Genomic DNA, 20,975 nt, shown 5'->3' on the forward strand with positions numbered 1-20,975 from the left:
GTGCTAGCAAAACGCAAAGGAAGACGCATGAAAGAATTGTAAAAGAAGTGCGAAGATAGCGGTAAGGAGACAAAAAAAGAGGCGTGACAGAATAGTTGGGAAATTGGTGAAGTCCTTAAGGAATACGCGATGTAAAAGAATAGTGGGAAAGGAGGCATGATAGAAATTTGGTAGGAGGCTAGAAAAAGACGCGGAGGAGTTGGTCTTTTGGAGTGTCATTTGCCACTTGGAGGTCCCAAAAATTGCTCAAATTGATACTCCCCATCATGGGTTTACCCTACCGTACTATATAAACCTCTCGCCAGATCATAGAACACTTGATCCCGGTCTACAATCTATGTTTTTCTAAAGATGTGAGCGACTTCCGGGATAGTATCGGCTCAATGTTAAACAAAAAGACTTTTCGTTCAACATCGGCACGATCCTATTTTGGAAGTCGCTCGCACCTTAAGAAAAACATAGATTGTAAATCGACACAAGGTGTGCTGTGATCGGCAATCTTTCCTGGCGAGAGTTATATAGGAGGGTTCAGTTAATGTACCATACCCCAAAAAGGGGTTTAGGTAAACCACCAAAATGCTTCGGGATAAGAGTATGTTAAAATTGATAGGACCTCTAGGAAAGCTACTAGTTTAAACAATTTAGATCGGGGGACCTATACTCAACAACGATTCCTTTGTTTTCTAGACACTCAGGAGCTCATCACAATTACCTGAATTGTGAACGCTTACAATTTTACGTGTGAGTACAGTTGCGACAAAAAAATGTCTTCACCAGACGAGGACATAATGCAATTTCTTTTACTAAACACAATGTCAAGCCTAATCTTTATTTGTAGATTTCAACAACGCCTTGGATTAGGTAATAAAATTCAATTGAACCTGTATGCCATCTGCTCACGCCGATGACGTATTTGGCTTGGAGGCTCGTACAGCCGACCGCTACTTGTAAATACAGGAGCCACGTTTTTCACAATCAACCAAGTTGGATAAGTACCATATTGCCTAAATAACTGTGGTTGAAATTCGTTTAAAAATTCTGTCGGTACACCATGGGAACTAACTCGACTGCTCTGCTGATGTTGGTCCTTTGGTGGTGGCGATTCGTAGCTATCTAGGTGTCTAAATTCTGGCGCAGGATATAGTCCTCCTGCATTAACCAGCGGCTGACACTTGTTTACTTTCTTCAGCAGAATTTTTAAGCGTCTTACGGTTTCATCCGGGAAGATATCTTCGTAATCAGGACTGTCGCCTAGGTTATCCGTAAACAAATCAGTGAAGTTGACAAGAAATTGTTCGTTCAAGTTGAAGAAGTGAGTACCTATGTCGTCCAGGAAGCGGTTCCACTCTCTGTTTATTGTTATATTTGGTACAGTTGGAATTTCGCGAATGGATTCGACGGGAATTTCAATTTGCTTTTCTAAACCCATGATTGGAAGATCTTGTAGGTTCAGCACACCATGTTCGAGCACGTGATCCATTGTCACCCTCACCTTTATCGAAATTTTCTGTTTTGGCAAGACACATGGTGGAACGTGAGGATTGGGTGGGGGAAAAGCGGTATCGGTGCCCTTATCTTCGGTGCTATTAGAGCTCTCTTGGCTTAATGCTATCCTATCTCTGACCTCAATCGGCGCGCTTTCGGTTGATGGTGAAGCTGTAGGGGCAGCTCTTTCAGTTGCGGTTGGTGTTCGATCGGGAAGTATTAAGTTTGATGGTTGTATAAGTGTAGGGTTACGTTTTGCGTCTTCTTCTGGCACTCTCTGTGGTTCAGCTGTGGTTTTAGAGCTGCTATTGGAGATATCTTCAAAAGGTTGCAGTGTAGTGGTAACATTCGTTAAACCACCAATCACTGAAGGTGTAACTGTTGCAGTACCCGCTGTAGTTAAATTCGATGACCCAACAAGAGGTGCGTTAGGTAGAGCAATTTTGAAATTACTCCTCTTGGGGCTTACCTTTATTTCTAACCTTTCCTTATTCGTGCGTGGCCAGCCAATTAGTTCTTTACTGTAAATCGGACCGGAACCGCAAGACATATTTCGATGTTGGCTTATAACTACATCTCCAGTTTCGCTTATAGTTGTAAAGTTCACCATTTGACTTTTTTTAGTGGATTGGTCATATACCAAATACTGCCGTACCTCCGGCGCATTTACTTCAACATATTTTGGAGGTATATCCGCTTGCGTTTCAAATGTTATTGCGTACTCCTTTGTGACGGACTTTGAGCCATTCGCCAACTCGGTCAGCGTCAATATTTCTGACCAGCACAGTGAGGTGTAATAACCTTTATCTACAGTTTCACTGGTTTTCGTAGTATCTTCATTAACAATCTCCCTAAATATATCCGTGTAACGGTTCGTGTCATTTTGTATACCTCCCAGAGGTGTCTCTTGAAGTGGCAATCGAAACACGTTTTCGTCTGGATTGCTTTCATCGCAACAGCAATTCTGGAAACAGAAACGGTAACTAACCACTAATTTCAATTGAATGAGTGATGATAAAATTGAAGTGAAACCCTTTTTAACCACTATTTGCACGAAAACTATATCACCTTTCTACTTCAATTTCGATTCATCACTACTTACTACTGACATTTGTTCCACTTGCTTCCTACTTACATTTTTTTCTTCGGCCAAAATGTCTTGCAAATGTAAAACCTGCAAGAAAAACGTCGTGTAAAGATCGTAACTACAACAGAGATTGGGAGAAGGGAAATATTTTGGGACCATAACCTGCAAAGGTACAACTTTGAGAAATAAAGTTTAACTCACCCAAAAAAGAAGTGAATAGAAACCACCACCACTAATTATTGATCTCATGGTGCAGCACGGAGAAGCAACAAGGACTCGGCGCATATAAATCAATCGGTTATATATAGATCGAAGGTAATAAATCGCCGATAGTTGCTATAAAGATCACATTTCCGGCATTATAATCGATTGTTACAGAAAATTTGTTAATTTCATACGTTATTGTGCCTCCCTTTGTTCGTATGCAACTGTAATTTTGCAATACAGAGAACGTAAATGCCATGGCTATCGTGCAAATTATCCATCCCCAAATTACGCACTTCAATAATAGCTATTAGCGCAAACAAACTTTTTATGTCACTACAATCAACGGTAATTTCCAGTTGATCAAATTTTTCACGCTACGAGATTTGCGGAATACTTTCTCAATCGCAATGCTGAAGTTCGTTCCAGTTTTGTAAGGTACTGATGACTTAAAATGTCGCCATTACCTATAGGTGTGAGGTCAATCTGGTGTAATTACTAGCAAAAACATTTATTTTTGATATTGCACTCATATCTTCCAAAAACTTTTAAGGAAAGACCATTGTCCGTACTACATTTTTGAATTTCTGCATAGGTAGGTAAAGTTTATTGCAATTTGGATGTATTCTTGTGGAATTTCCAAAAAATGTTATGCATCAATGCTTCAAATTTACATTTTTTTATTTTTTTGGTATTCTCCTGAGTAAATTAGACCGCAGATCTTTGAACCAAATAGTCTAATTATAACCAAGTATATAGTTGCCGGAACTTTTTTCTAGCAAAGAAAACGAATGGTCTTTGGATCATTAATGACCACAAGTGTTTGCACGAGTTTATTTCGACTTAAATTTCCGAGCTTTTACAACCAATAATAATTGCGACCATTATTAAACAAACTTTTCACAATTTCAGTGCTTTATTTTACGTTCCTTCCCTACTGTGCTTCAGGTCATAGCGTTGTTTACAACTAACGTAAGGGGGCCTTTATTTCCGTGTTCTTGTAGTGTGAAGTTAGTGTTGAACCTGGGGGTTAAGTACACTACAACGTTGAATAATTTAACACCATAATAGTTAGAGCAGTGTTTCTCAAACATTTTCTTGTTTGGCGGCACACTAAAATTATCAAACAAAATTTGCGTCACCCCTATCTATTATCTGTTTGCTTTTTTTGCAGTTGGTAAAGATATGAAGGATGAGAAGTCTTTAAAAAATTATTTTTGTAAGTTTATTTCTAAACGCAAAAACATTTAAAACAAAAGTTACTATTTGTGAAGGAATCTGGAGATAAAATGTGTACTTATGCTCCTAATGGGAGTTTTCATTTTTGTTCCTTGATTATTATTGTCGTATTTTTGAAAGACGTATACCCTCATCTCATTCTTAAGGACCTTTAATATTTCTCTCTTGTTTGTTAAGGTGACATGTTTTGGACGAGAGTAAAATCATTTCATGCGTAAAACTCGGCAACTGAAGGAGAGCGTCTGGTTCGCAATTGTCTAAATCGCATTTGTCCATTTAAAAGAAAATAAGGCATTAAAATCGTCGACGTGTCTTTGAAATTGACTAATATACGCATTTAAAGCTTATTTAATAATTTCGGAATAAATAAAATGATTTTAATATTATTGTTAATTATACGTTTGTCGCTTTATAAGCGTTATTTAATATTAAATAGGGAAGTGTGTAGGGAAAATGCAAGTGCAAGGCCGCCGCCTTTTGATTATGATGACGCAGGTTCAAACCCCCCGAGTTCGGTTTTTTTTTCTATAATCGAGCGCGGCAAAAAGAAGGAACAAACGATTGTGAGAGAGAAGTGTCACTTTGCAAATTTTTTCTAATATTTACGTGACGCCACTTACCGAACCACTGAGAGACTTAGAAGTACATTTATATCAAGGCAGTGACGAAGAAACCCCGAAGCAAAGACGACAATGCGCGACACCGTGCGGCTCACCCCACACAAATTCCCGCCGGAAAACTTACACTTCAACGTTGGCATTTTAGATAGTGTATGGTTGGTTGCCTAAGTGGCTGTAAGCTTCCGATATTCATTTCTTTAGTCGGTGATCGTACGTTGGTTTAGGTTTTAAAGTCGCGAGACGACCACATTTGGTATGTAGGTACCTTCGACGCTGTCGTACCGAACAGTGGACGCTGTCGTACCGAACAGTGGGGTACGTAAAATGTATTCGAGGGGGGGGGGGGGGGGGACAAGTTCGTGGCACATCACCAGTCACCCAGTGCGTACCAGAGAGAGGGAGGAGAGGGGGGGGGGTTAGAAATAGAAATTGGGTTGCAGGTTGCTGATGCTGGTACTCATTTATCTATTTATTATTGGACAGGTGAAAAAGATTAGGTTAGAACGGTATTTTATTTCTTACTGCTGACAGGCCCCTTTATTGCTTTTGCTGTAATTAGTCAACGAAAACTTTGAATAATAGATATATTTATGGGCAAAAAACCAATTTCGACAAAAAATTTCAAAGGCTGTAACTTTTGAACTAGTAGCCCAATCTTGGAACTGTTTGAAATTATGGATTCTACAGGCCACATTCTATAAGAAAATTTTTTTTCCGGTCGATCTGAGACAATTTTTTTCTTGGGCCAAAAAAAAAAGGCAGTGTATAACCTTCCTTTTTTACCAAAAATCGACTGCACCAAAATTTCTCGGGAAAAAACTTTTTCTTATTAATTTGGGCGCGTAGAATCCAAAACGATTGGTACTTTTTCGATTAGACGTCTCAATCAAAAATTATGGGCAAAAAAAGATCCTGTTTTTAAAATTTAAAATTCTTATTTTCGTCATTTCGTGAAAGGCAGGACGCAGGTACCTCACCTCAGTAGCAGTACTAAGTACCTGATACCTATTTGTTATTTTGGGCATCAATGTAGCGAATTGCCGATCGATGCCGAATAGCCAAATCGTTGACTGGCAACACTGATCACTCACTGAATAGTGAATACTGAATACTACAGAATATTTAGATTTTAGTGACTTTAGACTTTAACCAAAACCAAAATTGCTCTCTATATATACCTATATAGTATTGCCTTTATTTTAAAGTGGGCGGAGCGGATAGCGGAGTGTTACCTAAATACCTAATAGCTATGATGATAACTCAATTCTTCTGGGGGGGGGGGGGGGGATATATCCCCTTCACCTCCCCCCCCCTGTAAATACGCCACTGGTACCCAAGCCAGCCCCGAGAGACTGCGCAACTAAAAATTTAAAATGAAACTAGGTATTACCTCCCAAACTAAATGAACCCCATGGCAATGATCGTGTAGAGTGTAGACAAAGCTACCTCGAGAGCTACCTAGCCTGAACAACAAAATACTAGAACCCAGTGGTCAAATTGTGGGAGTGAGGGGGATGCGGGGGTATGGCATACCATCCCTTTTTTTTATAAATAATGAAAACGTACCCCTACGCCCCAGCCCCCACGTACATAATGAAACAAAAACGTTTCCCCAAGTATTTGAAGACTGTTTGAACAAAAATAAAAGTTAAATTTCACAGGTCGTACCTGAAAATGACAAAAATACACTGTCCATCTGCTAAACAGTAAATTAAAGGTATCTATGTACGTTGTAACAAAGCACCCGGAATTTCTGAGTGGAGTTTGCCGTTTACGAGGACTACCCTGTATAGTAACGATTGGTTTGGGCTTCGTCTATCTTCTTTATTCAAAGGGCTTCGTTACATAGAAAATCGTAATTTCGCGATGCCATGGAGACAAGGAGATACCATAATTAATTAGTCCGCCTACGACCGTTCCTGTTGGAACTTTGGAATTATTTTTGTAACCACCGAAGGCTCTCATCCTGAAGAAGATGAAGAACAATTAATATTTTTGGTTTCAGCGCCTGCAAGAATGAGATAACCGCCAACAGCCTTTGTACTTAACATAAAGTTAATTGATGTAAAGAGTTCATGTACTTCACTTTGGACCTTTGAGTATGTATAATTAGCATGCACTTATTAAATAAGTTACAGTAAAGAAGCACCTACCGAGGAGAGTTTGGTGTCAAATGGTGCGCGCTTAATTAACGAATCGATTGCCAGATGTTCGGGAATTTTAACACAAACAGGGGCCGAGTAATAAATTAAAAATCGAATTGACTGGTTTCGGTTTCGTATTAAATGCGCGACGAGTTGGATTTTCCCTGTTCCATTTCTACCAAGTTGGGTTTTCTTCATAAGGAACACTCAATTTTGGAAGGATCTATCTATCCTTTTGCGTTCAACGTGCCGGAAATAAGTTTGATCTTTTGTCTGTTTTATTGACCTTTGTCCAACCGCGATATTAATTTCCTAAGGTAATCCGTTTTTTAATTACATAGGGGGAAATTGTTTGTATCCGTTATCCCGAATTTGCCCGCTATAAAAACCGCCACTTTCACTGTGACTAACTACTTTTCTTCCGTTAGGGAATTTGCCGGTAGGCCATATTTTGTTTTAGAGTTCCAGCCAGTACCGCCGCCATTTGCTAAACCTGACCGCCGACTCCTGGAATTAACATCTTCGATTGAGACTACTTCCGAGACTACCGAAACCGACCCGTTCGTCCGTGATTACCGCCGACATCGTCCAGGCGGGAGATTTTCGTCCGGTGGCGCCCGAGTCCGTCCCCTGTACCGCCGTTTCGCCGATTTCTACCGCCGACTACCGCTTAATAAATTACCATTTGTGTATAAGAAAAATAGACTCAAATAATAATTTCACTAATTGGTCTTTAATTCCTCCAGCTCACCGACTCTGGGCGAGCCGCTTTCGGAGCCGCCCAAGTTCGCCGCAACGTGCCGGTGCGTCTGTAATGAGCAATGAGCATTATTGAGTAGGCGCCTCTTCTTAGTAAACAAAATAATTTTCTGCTCTGTACTTGTGGGTCTCGTACATGGTGTCAAGTAAACTTAGAATTTTTAGATGTCATTTGTCACATTAATAGAGTTCATTAAAACTGAGATTGTCTTTTAATCAAATTTAACAAAATACACGGATTTGGTCTCAGCGGTGTCTATCCCCAAATCGTTCATGGTAGCAGAGCGTGGTTTAAATAAGATGGATGCATTAATTAGAAGGAAGAAAGTTTTGAAAATGAAATTCACAAAGATAGTCAATGAGAGCTATAAACTCATTGACGATGACATGCCTCCAAAGAGCAAGGCATTGTCTGAAGTACGGAGCATCATGAAGGAGCTTACAAACTTATTTGCAACACTTCAAGATCTATCGTGTGTGGCTGATAACGAAGATCGCCTGGACGAATTGATAGATGAAGAAAGGTCAATTGATGATAGGTACAACGAGTTCAAGACCACAATTAATGAATACGGTTATGAAACGAGTTCAATCACTGGAAGTAACAAAGTTGCGACCAGTGTCCGAAACCTCGATGACGCATCGAGTTTGAAAACTGTAGACGCGCTACCTAACAACATCGATGGAAGCGTTATAGAAACGAGTGGTGTTGAACCGACTAGCCCCACGATTCAGAAGGCGAGTGGTGGTCGGCTCGGCTCGGCTCCGCGCTCAGTTCAAGAATCTTCCTATAGCGATGCAGATAACGATGCGCAGCACGATCTGTATGAAAACCAGACTAAAGCGCAAGTACATTCACTTAATAAACCTGAATCATACAAAGACAAAATTTGCAATTGTCAAATTAATTGTCAAATTAAAACTCCAGCGAAGGAGTCAAACAAACCGAAAGACAGCTCAAACAAACCCAGCATTCAATCTATCAGCGAACACGATCAGCACTTCGTAACATCTCGGGGTAGTAAGCAATTCCTTGATACGCAAGTTCCTGTCCTCGATCGTTCGCTTAGATCCGATTCGCTGCATTCACCTGTCAGGTTTGCTAAACCAAATTTCTTTCCCGAATACTATCATCCAATGTTCCAACCTGTTCGCCTGAAGCCCTTGGAAATAGAAGAATTTGATGGTAAACCGGAAAATTGGGAAACCTTCCGTGATACTTTTGAAGCCCTGGTACACGAAGTGGATACCATTTCTACCATAGAAAAGTTCAAACGGTTACAGCAGTACCTAGCAAAGGGAAAGGCAAGGTCATTCTTGCAAATTGGCATGTTGCAAATGAAAGCAGCTAGAGATGAAAGCCCTACAGAAATAAAAAGGATCATCGATGGATTCAAAGGTCATTTGCGTGGATTGCATTCCATTGGTTAAGATAACAACGTCACAGTTTACCAGATTCACATTCTCTTACAAAAGCTGGACGAAGGTACACGAAAAAAGTGGGAAGGTAAAATGTCGACTACATCAGAAATTCCAAACCTGGAAATGCTGTACAATGTAATAGAAAAAAGGGTAAGAGTTTTGGAAGCTGCATTTACGTCACAGAAGTCAAAGAATAGTAAACCCCACGTTCTTGCTATTACTAAAGGCGAATCTTGTGCTCATTGCAATAGAGAAGGCCACACAATTCGGAGATGCCGAAGTTTTAAAAGTAAATCGGACGCGGAGAAGTGGAACATCGTGAAAGACAAGAACTTGTGCTTCAACTGTCTTCAATCGAACCATTTTACCAAGGAATGTCTCGGCGGTACTTGTCGTGTATCCGGTTGTAACTCTAAACATCACACCTTATTGCATCAAGCTATTAATCAATCGAAACCTTCATCCGCCTTAGCTGCATTATTGGGACGTGCGGGCAACGAAATATTTCTCAGTACTGTCAGAATCAACATAATCGATGCTAGAGGTAGAATTCGTTGTGCACGTGAGCTCATAGACTCGTGCAGTCAACAGAACTTCATGACAGAAGCATTCCTTAAGATACTTGGTCTTCAAGCTCAAGAATGCGACAACGTCTTCGTTGGTGTGGGAAAAAATGAGAGTCGTGCATATCACATGGTAACTGCTAAGTTCAGATCTCGAGTCTCTAAATTCTCGAAGACCACAGATTTCATCATACTAGAAAACATCACCGAACTGCTTCCAAATAGCTACATCAACATCAAAGACTGGAATATACCAACTACTATTACTTTAGCTGATCCCAACTTTAATCAACCTGGAGCAATAGACGTCCTTCTATCTGCAGAGACATTCTTTGAAGTTCTACAACATCAACGTCTCAATCTTGGTGCAGACAAACCTAAGCTTTTCGATACTTCGTTAGGCTGGATCGTAGGGGGTACCTTTACCGATTCCAGTACCGTTCACATGTGTTTATCAAAGCCAGTAGGATGCACTGTCGTCACACAGAAGACATTGAGCAATCTTCTTGAGTCATTTTGGTCCATCGAACAGTACGATTCAGACATTCGTCATCTATCAGCGGAAGACGAATTTGTGGAACGTCACTTTTCTGAAACCTATAAATTAGAAAATGGCAAATTCGTCGTAGAACTGCCCTTCAAAGAAGATCCTGCGAAATTGGGGAGTTCAAGGAAAAGAGCCGAAGCAAGCTGGTTGTCAACTGAACGTAAATTCATCAAGAATCCCGAATTAAAAAAGCAATATCATGACTTCATGCAAGAGTATCTGTCTCTTGGTCACATGATGCTAGCTCCAGCACCGGAACTCATTCGTTACATTATGCCCCATCATTCAGTATTTAAAGTCTGTGCAGACGTGAAGAAGATTCGTGTTGTTTTTAATGCATCATCCAAGACCAGCACAAATATATCACTTAACGACTGTATGCCTCCTGGTCCTCGCATCCAAGACGAACTTGTTAATATACTACTTCGATTTCGGTCTCATCCTATTGCACTCAACGCAGACATAGAAAAGATGTACCGACAAATCCTCGTGCATCCTAGAGATCAGTTGTTCCAAGGAATAGTTTACCGTCCAAACATTACAGAACCTATAAGAATTTATCAACTAAAAATGCTAACATATGGTACAACTCCAGCGGCTTTCATTGCTACACGGTGTATTCAAGAAACCATCTAGTTGAATGCCGATTTGTATCCTTTAGCTGCTAAGGTTGCAGTCAATTCTTTCTACATGGACGATTTCCTCAGCGGTTCCTCCTCTGAATCCGAAGCTATCGGTGTACGAACCCAATTACAAGACATGTTGCAATCTACCGGTTTTCATATTTGTAAATGGTCATCTAACAGTCGTAAAGTCTTGCAATCAATTCCTGACCATCTCAGAGCCATTGAAGATGAACTGAAGATAGACACAACCGACACCGTCAAAACCTTAGGACTTGTTTGGCATCCCTCTTCGGATACTTTCAACTTCAAATCTACACCGTTCAATGAAAAGGTTACGAAGAGAACTACCTTGTCCGACATTGCAAAGCTATTTGATCCCCTTGGATTCGTGTCACCCATCGTTATTTTAGCAAAGCTATTCATGCAGTTACTTTGGACTGAAGAAGTTGATTGGGATGAACAATTACCTAACTCATTAATGGTTAAATGGTTGCATATCAAGCATAATCTGCAAGAAGTCTCCTGTATACGAGTGCCAAGGTGTATAGTGACCACAGATACCCCAAAACAGTTTCATCTGTTCGGATTTTCTGATGCTTCGAGTCAAGCTTATGGAGCTTGCCTCTACTTAATTGTAATTTACGAAAATGAAACCATCACTTCACGTCTAATTTTATCCAAATCAAAGGTAGCGCCCTTGAAGACGCAGTCAATACCTAAACTAGAACTCTGTGGATTCCTGATGCTGAGTGATTTACTGGAAAGTATCAAGAAAACATTAAATTTATCGCTCACATCAATCAAAGCATTCACCGATTCCACAATAGTACGATTTTGGTGCAGAAAGGAATCATTCCACTGGAAGGTGTTCGTAGCAAATAGAGTTGCAAAAGTCAGAAACATCTTAAAGCAAGAAGAAATCCATCATGTTCCTACTGACCAAAACCCAGCCGATCTCATCTCTCGAGGGGTGGAAACTTCAATACTTAAGGAAAGTGAATTATGGTGGCATGGCCCACAATCTCTGATACGACAACTCTTATACGACAATGAAATCAAAACTGATCCAATCTTAACATCCGAAGATGAGAAGCAAATTCAAGGAGAACAGAAACCAGTGATCTTAATAGCAACGAAATCAAATTCAATTATCGTCGACATTCTAAAGTGTTGTAGCACTTAGAAAAAGCCGTAAGAGTTCTTGCATACGTCCAGAGATTCATCATCAACGTCAGGAACATTGCAGCACGAGAATTACGTTGGCAACGATACTTGAAATACAGTGAACTGTTCGCGGCTAAACTTCTTTTCGCACGGCAAGCCCAACTGCAAGAATATGAAGAAGAGACTTTGTATTTACAGAAAGGTTTTACCATCGCGAAATCCAGCAAACTATTGTCGTGTAACCCTTTCTACGATGTCAAGAATCAAGTTTTGAGAGTGGGTGGTAGATTGGAACACAGCGATTTACCTTTTTCACGAAAGCACCCAATTATTCTTCCACCAATGCACCGCTTCACAAGACTTTTGTTTGAATCGCAACACAGATTTCTACTCCATGCCGGCCCATCATTCCTACTAAGTCACGTACGTCGTCAATGGTGGCCTATCAACGGCAAACGTGTTGCAACATCTGTTTACCGTAAGTGCGTCAAATGTTTTCACGTTAATCCAACTGATAATTGTGGTCAACTTATGGGAAATCTACCTGCATCCAGAGTCTGTCGGCCTTCAAAGGTTTTCATCAATTCAGGTTGTGACTATGCAGGGCCTTTCTTCGTCCTTCAACATCACGGAAAAAGATGCAAGACGTTCTCGAAGGCGTATGTAGCTCTCTTCGTGTGCATGGCTACCAAGGCTGTACATCTTGAAGTCGTAACCGATACCCGCACTGAGAAGTACATCGCCGCTTTAAGAAGATTTATAGCTGTTCGTGGAAAAGTGGCTGAAATGAATTGTGACAATGGCTCAAACTTTCATGGTGCCGATAGCGAAATGAAGGATTTCCGTCAAATGCTCAATTCGGTTAAGACTAAAGAAGCACTAGAAAAAACGTTTAGTGAGGATGGGATCAAATTCAATTATATACCAGGAAATTCACCACATATGAGAGGATTATGGGAATCTAACGTAAAGGCCGTTAAATATCATATGAAACGTATAATTGGAAATTCAAAATTAAACTTCGAAGAATTTTATACACTTATCAAGCAGATCGAAGCATGCCTTAATTCTCGTCCACTTTGTAAACTCACAGATGACCCTGATGACATGCAAATATTGACTTCGGGACATTTCATCACAGGGGATTCCATGGTCGCTATCCCTGAACCAGATTACACTACCGTTCCATGTAACCGACTTAAACGGTTTCAACTAGTCCAAAGCATGTTCCAGAATTTTTGGAACATTTATCGTAATATCGTCTTTGGAGATCTGCAAGTACGAACTAAATGGAAACAGCCTAAAGAGAATTTGAAAACTGGCGACCTTGTACTTGTCAAGGATGACAATCAACCACCACTGCAATGGTGAATGGGTAAAATCTTAAGAGCATTTCCAGACAAGTCAGGAAGACTTCGCCAAGTTGAACTAAAATGCAACGATCATGTTATCACTCGATCAGTACATCGCCTTTGTAAGCTTCCACTGGAACATGATTATCACTTACCGTCTACTGAAAAATAATCAATAATTTCGTAGTTTCAACAGAAATTCTACGCTGTTGTGAATATCATATTGTTTACGTTCATTTGCATTAATTTCTTTTTTTTTTTTAAATTTGTTTATTGGTACAAATTATCATTTTAAGACTATGTTATATGTTAAATTGAAGGATTTGCTTATGGAATTTTACGTCGCTTCAAACTTATCGTAAAATTGGTGGCCTATGTCAAGTAAACTTAGAATTTTTAGATGTCATTTGTCACATTAATAGAGTTCATTAAAACTGAGATTGTCTTTTAATCAAATTTAACAAAATACACCGATTTGGTCTCAGCGGTGTCTATCCCCAAATCGTTCACATGGTATAATAAAGTCTCGTACGTCTCGTATTAAAAATCCTAATTGTCAGGACCTTTTACGATTTTTGTAATAGGATACTGGATAGTATAGTTCACCGTGGTAAGTAGATATAAATAATCAATGTCTTCATTGTCTGTGTTGAGTGCATTTGTAATTTTTATTTAAGGCAACTCGTGGTTTCATCCGCTTCATCCATTTATTTAATAATCATTTTGTGATGTATGAACTGAAAAATGTTGTAACAGAATTTATAACACACTACCCAAGTTTTTTTTAAATATTTTTTTAACTCGAGTCTTTGGGCCGTTTTCGTTTGCAAAATTTAAATCCGTTGAGATGGGCGAATTCGACTCGAGAATCGTCGGTCTTTCGTTTTCCTTGCAGTAAACCGTTATAATTAATTGCGTGTGCACTATTTCTGTTTTCAGTTTTATCGTTGTGCTTGTGCTTGTGTGGTGTCGTTGAGTGAAGGATTAGGGATTTGGAATTGGTATGATATAGCTATAGAACTTCTCTGCCTAGTGCCTAAAGTCTAAAGTAGTGAGTGTGTGTATTATGCAAGACCCTACGAGTGAACCTATACCATGGAAATTGGTCTATGCATAATACCTACTTGATAAAAATGTAAGCCTAACATCATCTCGTTACATTAACGTTACCAGAGCCGGATTCAGGAGCTGGATATCAAGGAGCGCCGCCGCGAATTCACTTTACTTCACTTAAAATTAGTAGACCAACCTAATATGTACTAACTTTCATATAGAGCGTTCAGGAATTCCTATCAAATTTTAGTGAAAACTTAATTTTCTTAAATGTAAAGCCCATTTTTTTTGTCCAATTAATTCTACACGGAACAGTAAGGGTCGTTTGTAAAATTACTTACATCGGTTTTGTGGAAAAGAGAGCGAAAAGAAATTGGTATAGCTATTGCAGCATTTTTAATTACTTATATTCGAGCTGGTTTCGAGGTTGGGTTTGATCTCGGGTTTGATTTATTAAAACCATCAAAAACCAATACCATCCTGCCACGACACAAATAAATTGGACGCTAAAAAACGAGCTCAAACATGAGTTCAAAAAGCTGACAACCCTAGTTGCTAGAACGGGAACATGTTTAAAATTTTTGTGGGGTAATCCATGAAGTTTCGGACCGTTTAAGTACTAACATCTTATTTTTGCGTAGCATTCTAGCATAACAGAATAAGCTTTAAAAAATTTACTGGAAAAACCCATATGGGTTCTTTAAATGTAGCTGTTAATAGTTTCATCGTCCTTACAATATATTAAATTTATTTTATCTATTTTTATTTTTCATAGAAAAGTAATTGTTTCTTCACAGGTTTCATAAATAGAAACCAACAATAATTAAAAATGTGAAAATGGTGGGACAATTTTCGTTTCGTTCTACAAATTTTTCTGAAACAAAAACTTTCAATTATGACATTATTTTTTCGCATTTTTAAAACTGGGAATTAGACAAACTCCTGATCACACTGTATAAGTTCTTTGAACAATTGTTACACATGCAGTATAGTATTATAAACAAAATCATTTTCCGTAATTTGGGCGTTTCTCTTAAATAATTCTGCGGTTTCCACTCAGGAATACCGATGTAGAAAGTACAATCAAGTAGGTAATAATGAAGTATAAGTAATAGGCTTAAAAAATGATTCTTCAAAGTCAAGAGTAATGCGTAATTTTTGTTACATACCGAAACCGGCCTCAGGACTTGTAAAATAGCGGTGTCGAAAGTAAAACACCAAGAGGAAAACTTCACCGAACTTATACAGCTACAATAACAATAATGGCGTTTCCGTTCTTAGTAAAATAGTTGAATGTCGTTAAGAATTAAAGAGAACTTTGCACGACCTCGGCCGGCAAAACAAAGAAGTATTTCAATTAGAACAGATTTGCTACTGGAACAATGTAAACTAGTGGATGACAAAGAAAATACCTAGATGGTGTAGGAATTTAAATAAGAGCACAAGTCAAATAGTTACTTAAACGGATTGTAAATCAGGAATATCAATTGGTAAAAAAATAATGTTACAGACTGATCCCTAGAAACGCAAAATTCAATTCTAAAAGTGTTTGTCTTTTATTTTTTTTCGTACTTCCGAGACTAAAGTGACAACTTCACTCCATTATGACAAGGACTGAAGTGTCACTTTTTGTCCCGCCGGGATTAAATTTTACGAAAATCCCGGAAGGATGAAATTACTAACAAAGCAATTTCAGTAGGTTGATCCACATTTTGTATACTTCTTAAACGCATCGTACTGCTGTTCATATAGTTTTTTGGATTTCGGTGGTATCAATTCTTTACCTACTTTGGCTGCTTTTTATCAATATCAAATACACCTTTGTCACCCACACCAAAATTATGACACTAGCAATGACAGTTCCTATGGTAACTTGTTGAGCAGCGATTTTTTGAAAGAACGCGTTCTCTAACTCCATACATATTAAGTGTTTCAGTTTCGGAAGTACGAAAAGTATATACCTTGCGACTGAAGTAGTGGTCTTAATCCCTCAGGTAAATTATGGACTATGTACTACTTCAGTCCCGCGGTATATAATATACTATTTTTTTTGACAATTGATTTGGAGGTACATCAACCTTTGTTTTTAGCACCTTAAAACTAGATTATTATTTTAATTAGTTACAGTTTACAGTTTATTAATTAGGTTGGTCGCTTTAAGATACTGAACTGTGGTAGTAAGTGTAGCGAAGTCATTCGAATTTAGGGCTTCCTGGAGGTTGTTGGAGACTCCAAATGACCGACGAGGAGCAGCGTCGGTGGGACACTCCAACATAATGTGGCCCACGATGAGGTCAACTGCACATTGAGAACATTGCGGTAGTGCTTCTTTGCTGAAGAGATGTGCATGGGTGAGAAGAGTGTGTCCAATTTTTCCAATTGTTCTTGTTTTGATTGTTTATTTATTTTAGTTAGAAGTCGAGTAAATTTGCCTTTCCATTTACTATTAGTTAATTGTGTACGTAATTCTATTATCACTTTGTTTGAGTGCCTGTGTGTTGCCTGAATAGAGCCTTGAGATATTAAGTTGGTCTTGTAGCTTCTAATGTGAATTTTTTTAATTCCATAAAACTTAAAAGATGTTGGGTTGTTACATAGATTTGGATCTTATCCAGCTCTGTGTCTAACTCTTCTGGGCTAATTTGGCTTGCTTGGTCCGTTTCTAGTTTTTTAATCTTCTTTTTCTGTTTGTGGGTTTCGCTGTTTGGTTGGGTAAATATGTGGGTGGTTGTATCAAATAGATTTCCTTCTGGATCCATAGAGTGGCTTGAGGAATGCGTAGTGGTAGAGATCGCTCGTTTGTAAGATGGTGTGGTTAAGGGTGTGTTGTGGTGGTCGTTGTTATCGTTTTTTGATTAACCAGAGTATTTAAATTGTCACATGATTGGTTTTCAGCGTTGGTAGGTTTTTTGCGGTTTCAATGTCTACGTAGGTGTACCGCCTAAAGCTTATTAAGGTCCCGACAATTTTTTTAAACAAAAATCAAGCCCGAAAGTAACCATTTTTTTCTTTTTGGATAGGATATCGGACGTGCTCCTTCCAATTTAGTAAAAAAATGTCCAAAATTCTTAACCCAAGATATCTTATCCCTAAACGCAGTTGAGAAACAAAATTCTCATTTTTACCATTAAGTAAACGTCTTGGTAATTGCGTAGGAAAACCGCCAGAGAGAATATAACAAAATTCTTATAATATGTTCGTGGAAGCGAAAGATTCCTAGAGAGGGTTTCAGGGAATATTTAAAAAATCCTTAAATTCTCAGGGAAACATATTCGTAGTTTGTGAGAATATTAGGAACACTGTTCAGCTCTCGAGAAAGAAGTCTCCTAAAATTTTGAGGAAGTTTATTATCATCTTGGATCTTTATATGAAATTTGCTAGTCGATTTCTACAAGGATTCCCTAGACGGTTTGCAGGGCAGCTTCTAACGATTCTTTTAGCAATTGACTTCCAAAAGGAAAACAAGTTTTTCAAAACGTTTTGAAAATTTCCTTACCTTAAAGCCTTCAAAGAAATGTACGTTCTAAATTCCAAGTTTTTTTCGACTGTAAAACATAAGATCCTGTTTTTTTCCTGTTCCTGTACCTTTGGAACTAATCATTATGATCCACTTTTTCTCAGCAAGTGCTTTATATCGGCTGAGATAGTAGTGTCGTCTACAGTAACGGTATAAAGACAGATGTGACCATAATACTCCATGACGGCTATGTTTTTTCCACATAATGGTCTGATTGGTTTCACCAAATTAGTAGATTTTGTTATGGTTACAATAATGCTACCACAATTGCGTCCAGCAAGATAAATTCATCACCTGGTTTCCAGTTTAATTTCCACCACTTCGTTGTATTTGGCGAAAACCTGGCGGATCTCCCAACTACCAATTGAAAATAACACCACCATATGACAATGACGCAACTGTCTATGTAAAGTCACGGTCGAGGACACTGTACTTTACAGCAGTCAGTGTCAACGTCATCAGTAAAGGAAAGGAACATTTTTCTCTTGTCTGGTAACTTGTTTTAAAGCAGTTCTATATCGATTGTGCTCCAACCAGGGGACCTTTTGGTCAGTTTTTTGTTTGTTCATATTTAAGGCAATAAGGATGACCAGTTCGTTGCGCCATTATAGCAATACCTAAACCGAGACCTAGATCAGGTTTGTACTACAGTGGGTTGAACTCGGGAGATTGAGGAATTTGAACAATGCAACAATACTCCTAACGATCCCAAGAAGTTAAAACGATGAAATAATAACAAAAATTTAATATTCTATTTTCTGCACACTGCGTTTGAAAAACACAATGAATTGATACAATAATTTTTCTATATGTCAGCAATAGGACAATCGACATGATCCCTTTCAATACACTTTGAACGAGATCTATCAAAAGATTTGCCATTCTCGCATCTTAAGAACCGCGGTCCTTCTTGCGGAGATTTACAGTAGTAGTAATTTTCACAGTTATACTTATAAGGAAATTTTCCTGCGACTAAGCACGACTTTGTAATGTCGTCATTAAAATGAGGTTCGATAATTGCGCTGCTTTGTACCAACTCCATTGGATAACACTGGTTTTTGGTGACATCAAATGCATAACCATTTGGGCAATAGAATTGGCGAGCTACGTAAGATTTAAGGATAGTACTCCAATTGCATAGGTAATATCTATTGCCATATCGAGGATGCGGCTTATATCCAGAACTGTTGCATGTCAAAGGCGGATCCCCAGGACATACCACTGGCGCGCTTGTACAACTTTTTATATTGTGACTAAATCGCTCTCCAGCCGGGCATTGAATTTGGGTCTTCTCTTGCAAGGTTTCGTCGCATATGTAATACACATCGCACAAGATACTATCACCAAAAACACCTTCGCTGCTACAGTTGAATCTTTTCTGGCCGCCGTCATCTCTGTTTGACACACGAATGCTTTTTTCAACGAACCAATCAGTATCACTGGAATCATTTGACGGCTCATTTGATATATCGCTATGATTAGACCGACAGTGCAGAATCATTCCGTCATCGGTTGGTGAAACTGTACACGCACCACCGTTATCATTTGCATTTATAGTTATTACGGAAGACTCCCCAAGCTCCATAGTGAATTCTGATTGATTCATTTTTATTACAATCTGCAATACGTCACAAGCAGAGTTTGTTAGCACTTCCCCTGGGTGGCAACTGTCGGATCTCTTGCCTACGGCATCTTCCAAAGGCGCTGTTTCACATTCATTTTCAGTAGTGGAAATTAAATCAGCAGATTCGGTTATAGGTTTTTCAGAACTTATTTGCACTGCTTCTTCAGTAAAGCACTCTTCTTTCTCATCTGTTTGCGTTTCAGTCTCGGTGGGCGATATTTTTGTTACTGAAAGTGTAGTTGAATCTGCTTCAGATGTGAGAATGGTACTTGAAACAAGTTCTTGTTTAGAGACTGTTGTAGCCTTCGACTGTGGTTGCGTTATATCAATCGAGCACTCCTCCTGCTCAGATGAGCCAATTACTTCCGTAGTCGCCTCATTTAAGTCAATCGTGGATTCGGACTCTTCTGTAGAACACTCTTCTAGTTCCATCGTTATATTCCCATGGGTTATTGGAACTTCACGTATAGTCGTACTCTCTGCCGTTGTAGTAGTTTCATTTGCCAGGGATGTTGTATGTTCTGTCGTCTGTGAAGGTGGTGTGATAACTGCTCCTTGCGTGGTTATCGCTATACCTTCCGTTGTGGAAGCTCTCGCAGTAGTTGTTGGAACTGCCGTTGCAGTTGTTGGTCCTTGTGTTGCGGTTGTTAGGACTGGAGTTGTAGTTGTTGGTCCCGTTGGTGTGGTTGTTGGACCCGGCGTTGCAGTTGTTGGTCCCGGTGGTGTGGTTGTTGGACCTGGCGTTGCAGTTGTTGGTCCCTGCGTTGTGGTTGTTAGGACTGGATTTGCAGTTGTTGGTCCCGGTGGTGTGGTTGTTGGACCTGGCGTTGCAGTTGTTGGTCCCGGTGGTGTGGTTGCTGGACCTGGCGTTGCAGTTGTTGGTCCCTGCGTTGTGGTTGTTAGGACTGCAGTTGCAGTTGTTGGTCCCGGTGGTGTGGTTGTTGGACCTGGCGTTGCAGTTGTTGGTCCCGTTGGTGTGGTTGTTGGAACTGGCGGCGCAGTTGTTGGTCCCGGTGGTGTGGTTGTTGGAACTGGCGTTGCAGTTGTTGGTCCCTGTGTTGTGGTTGTTGGACCTGGCGTTGCAGTTGTTGGTCCGGGTGGTGTGGTTGTTGGACCTGGCGTTGCAGTTGTTGGTCCCTGTGTTGTGGTTGTTAGGACTGGAGTTGTAGTTGTTGGTCCCGATGGTGTGGTTGTTGGAACTGGAGTTGCAGTTGTTGGTCCCGGTGGTGTGGTCGTTGGAACTGGCGTTGCAGTTGTTGGTCCATGTGTTGTGGTTGTTAGGACTGGAGTTGTAGCTGTTGGTCCTGGTGGTGTGGTTGTTGGAACTGGCGTTGCAGTTGTTGGTCCCGGTGGTGTGGTTGTTGGAACTGGCGTTGCAGTTGTTGGTCCCGGTGGTGTGGTTGTTGGAACTGGAGTTGCAGTTGTTGGTCCCGGTGGTGTGGTTGTTGGACCTGGCGTTGCAGTTGTTGGTCCCGGTGGTGTGGTTGTTGGACCTGGCGTTGCAGTTGTTGGTCCCGGTGGTGTCGTTGTTGGACCTGGCGTTGCAGTTGTTGGTCCCGGTGGTGTGGT

At 39.8% G+C, this 20,975-nt stretch overlaps 3 protein-coding genes across 3 annotated transcripts in view; 1 reads left to right on the plus strand and 2 right to left on the minus strand.

The window, feature by feature from the left end:
• Positions 1–815: 815 nt before the first annotated feature.
• Positions 816–2,879, minus strand: LOC116169570. Its single transcript, XM_031485691.1, has 3 exons — positions 2,774–2,879; positions 2,621–2,659; positions 816–2,449 (listed from the first exon to the last, which is right to left on the minus strand). Exons 1-3 carry the CDS (start codon positions 2,855–2,857, stop codon positions 872–874), a joined length of 1,701 nt encoding a protein of 566 aa, XP_031341551.1. The 5' UTR covers positions 2,858–2,879; the 3' UTR covers positions 816–871.
• Positions 2,880–9,050: 6,171 nt separating this feature from the next.
• On the plus strand, positions 9,051–13,231 carry LOC116169015. Its single transcript, XM_031485047.1, has 3 exons — positions 9,051–10,653; positions 10,732–11,813; positions 11,873–13,231. The coding sequence occupies exons 1-3, from the start codon at positions 9,051–9,053 to the stop codon at positions 13,229–13,231; spliced, it is 4,044 nt and encodes a 1,347-aa protein (XP_031340907.1).
• A 5,356-nt stretch (positions 13,232–18,587) lies between these two features.
• Positions 18,588–20,975, minus strand: part of LOC116169016 (mucin-2-like) — a 3,188-nt gene continuing 800 nt past the window's right edge. Inside the window, exons 2-3 of the mRNA XM_031485048.1 lie at positions 20,480–20,941; positions 18,588–20,437 (exon numbers count right to left, since the gene is read on the minus strand). Of these exons, the coding sequence (XP_031340908.1) occupies positions 18,588–20,437; positions 20,480–20,941 (2,312 nt within the window). The remainder of the gene's footprint in view (positions 20,438–20,479; positions 20,942–20,975) is intronic.

Source organism: Photinus pyralis, unplaced genomic scaffold (genome assembly GCF_008802855.1).
Source record: "Photinus pyralis isolate 1611_PpyrPB1 unplaced genomic scaffold, Ppyr1.3 Ppyr1.4_LG4, whole genome shotgun sequence".
Lineage (NCBI taxonomy): Eukaryota > Metazoa > Arthropoda > Insecta > Coleoptera > Lampyridae > Photinus > Photinus pyralis.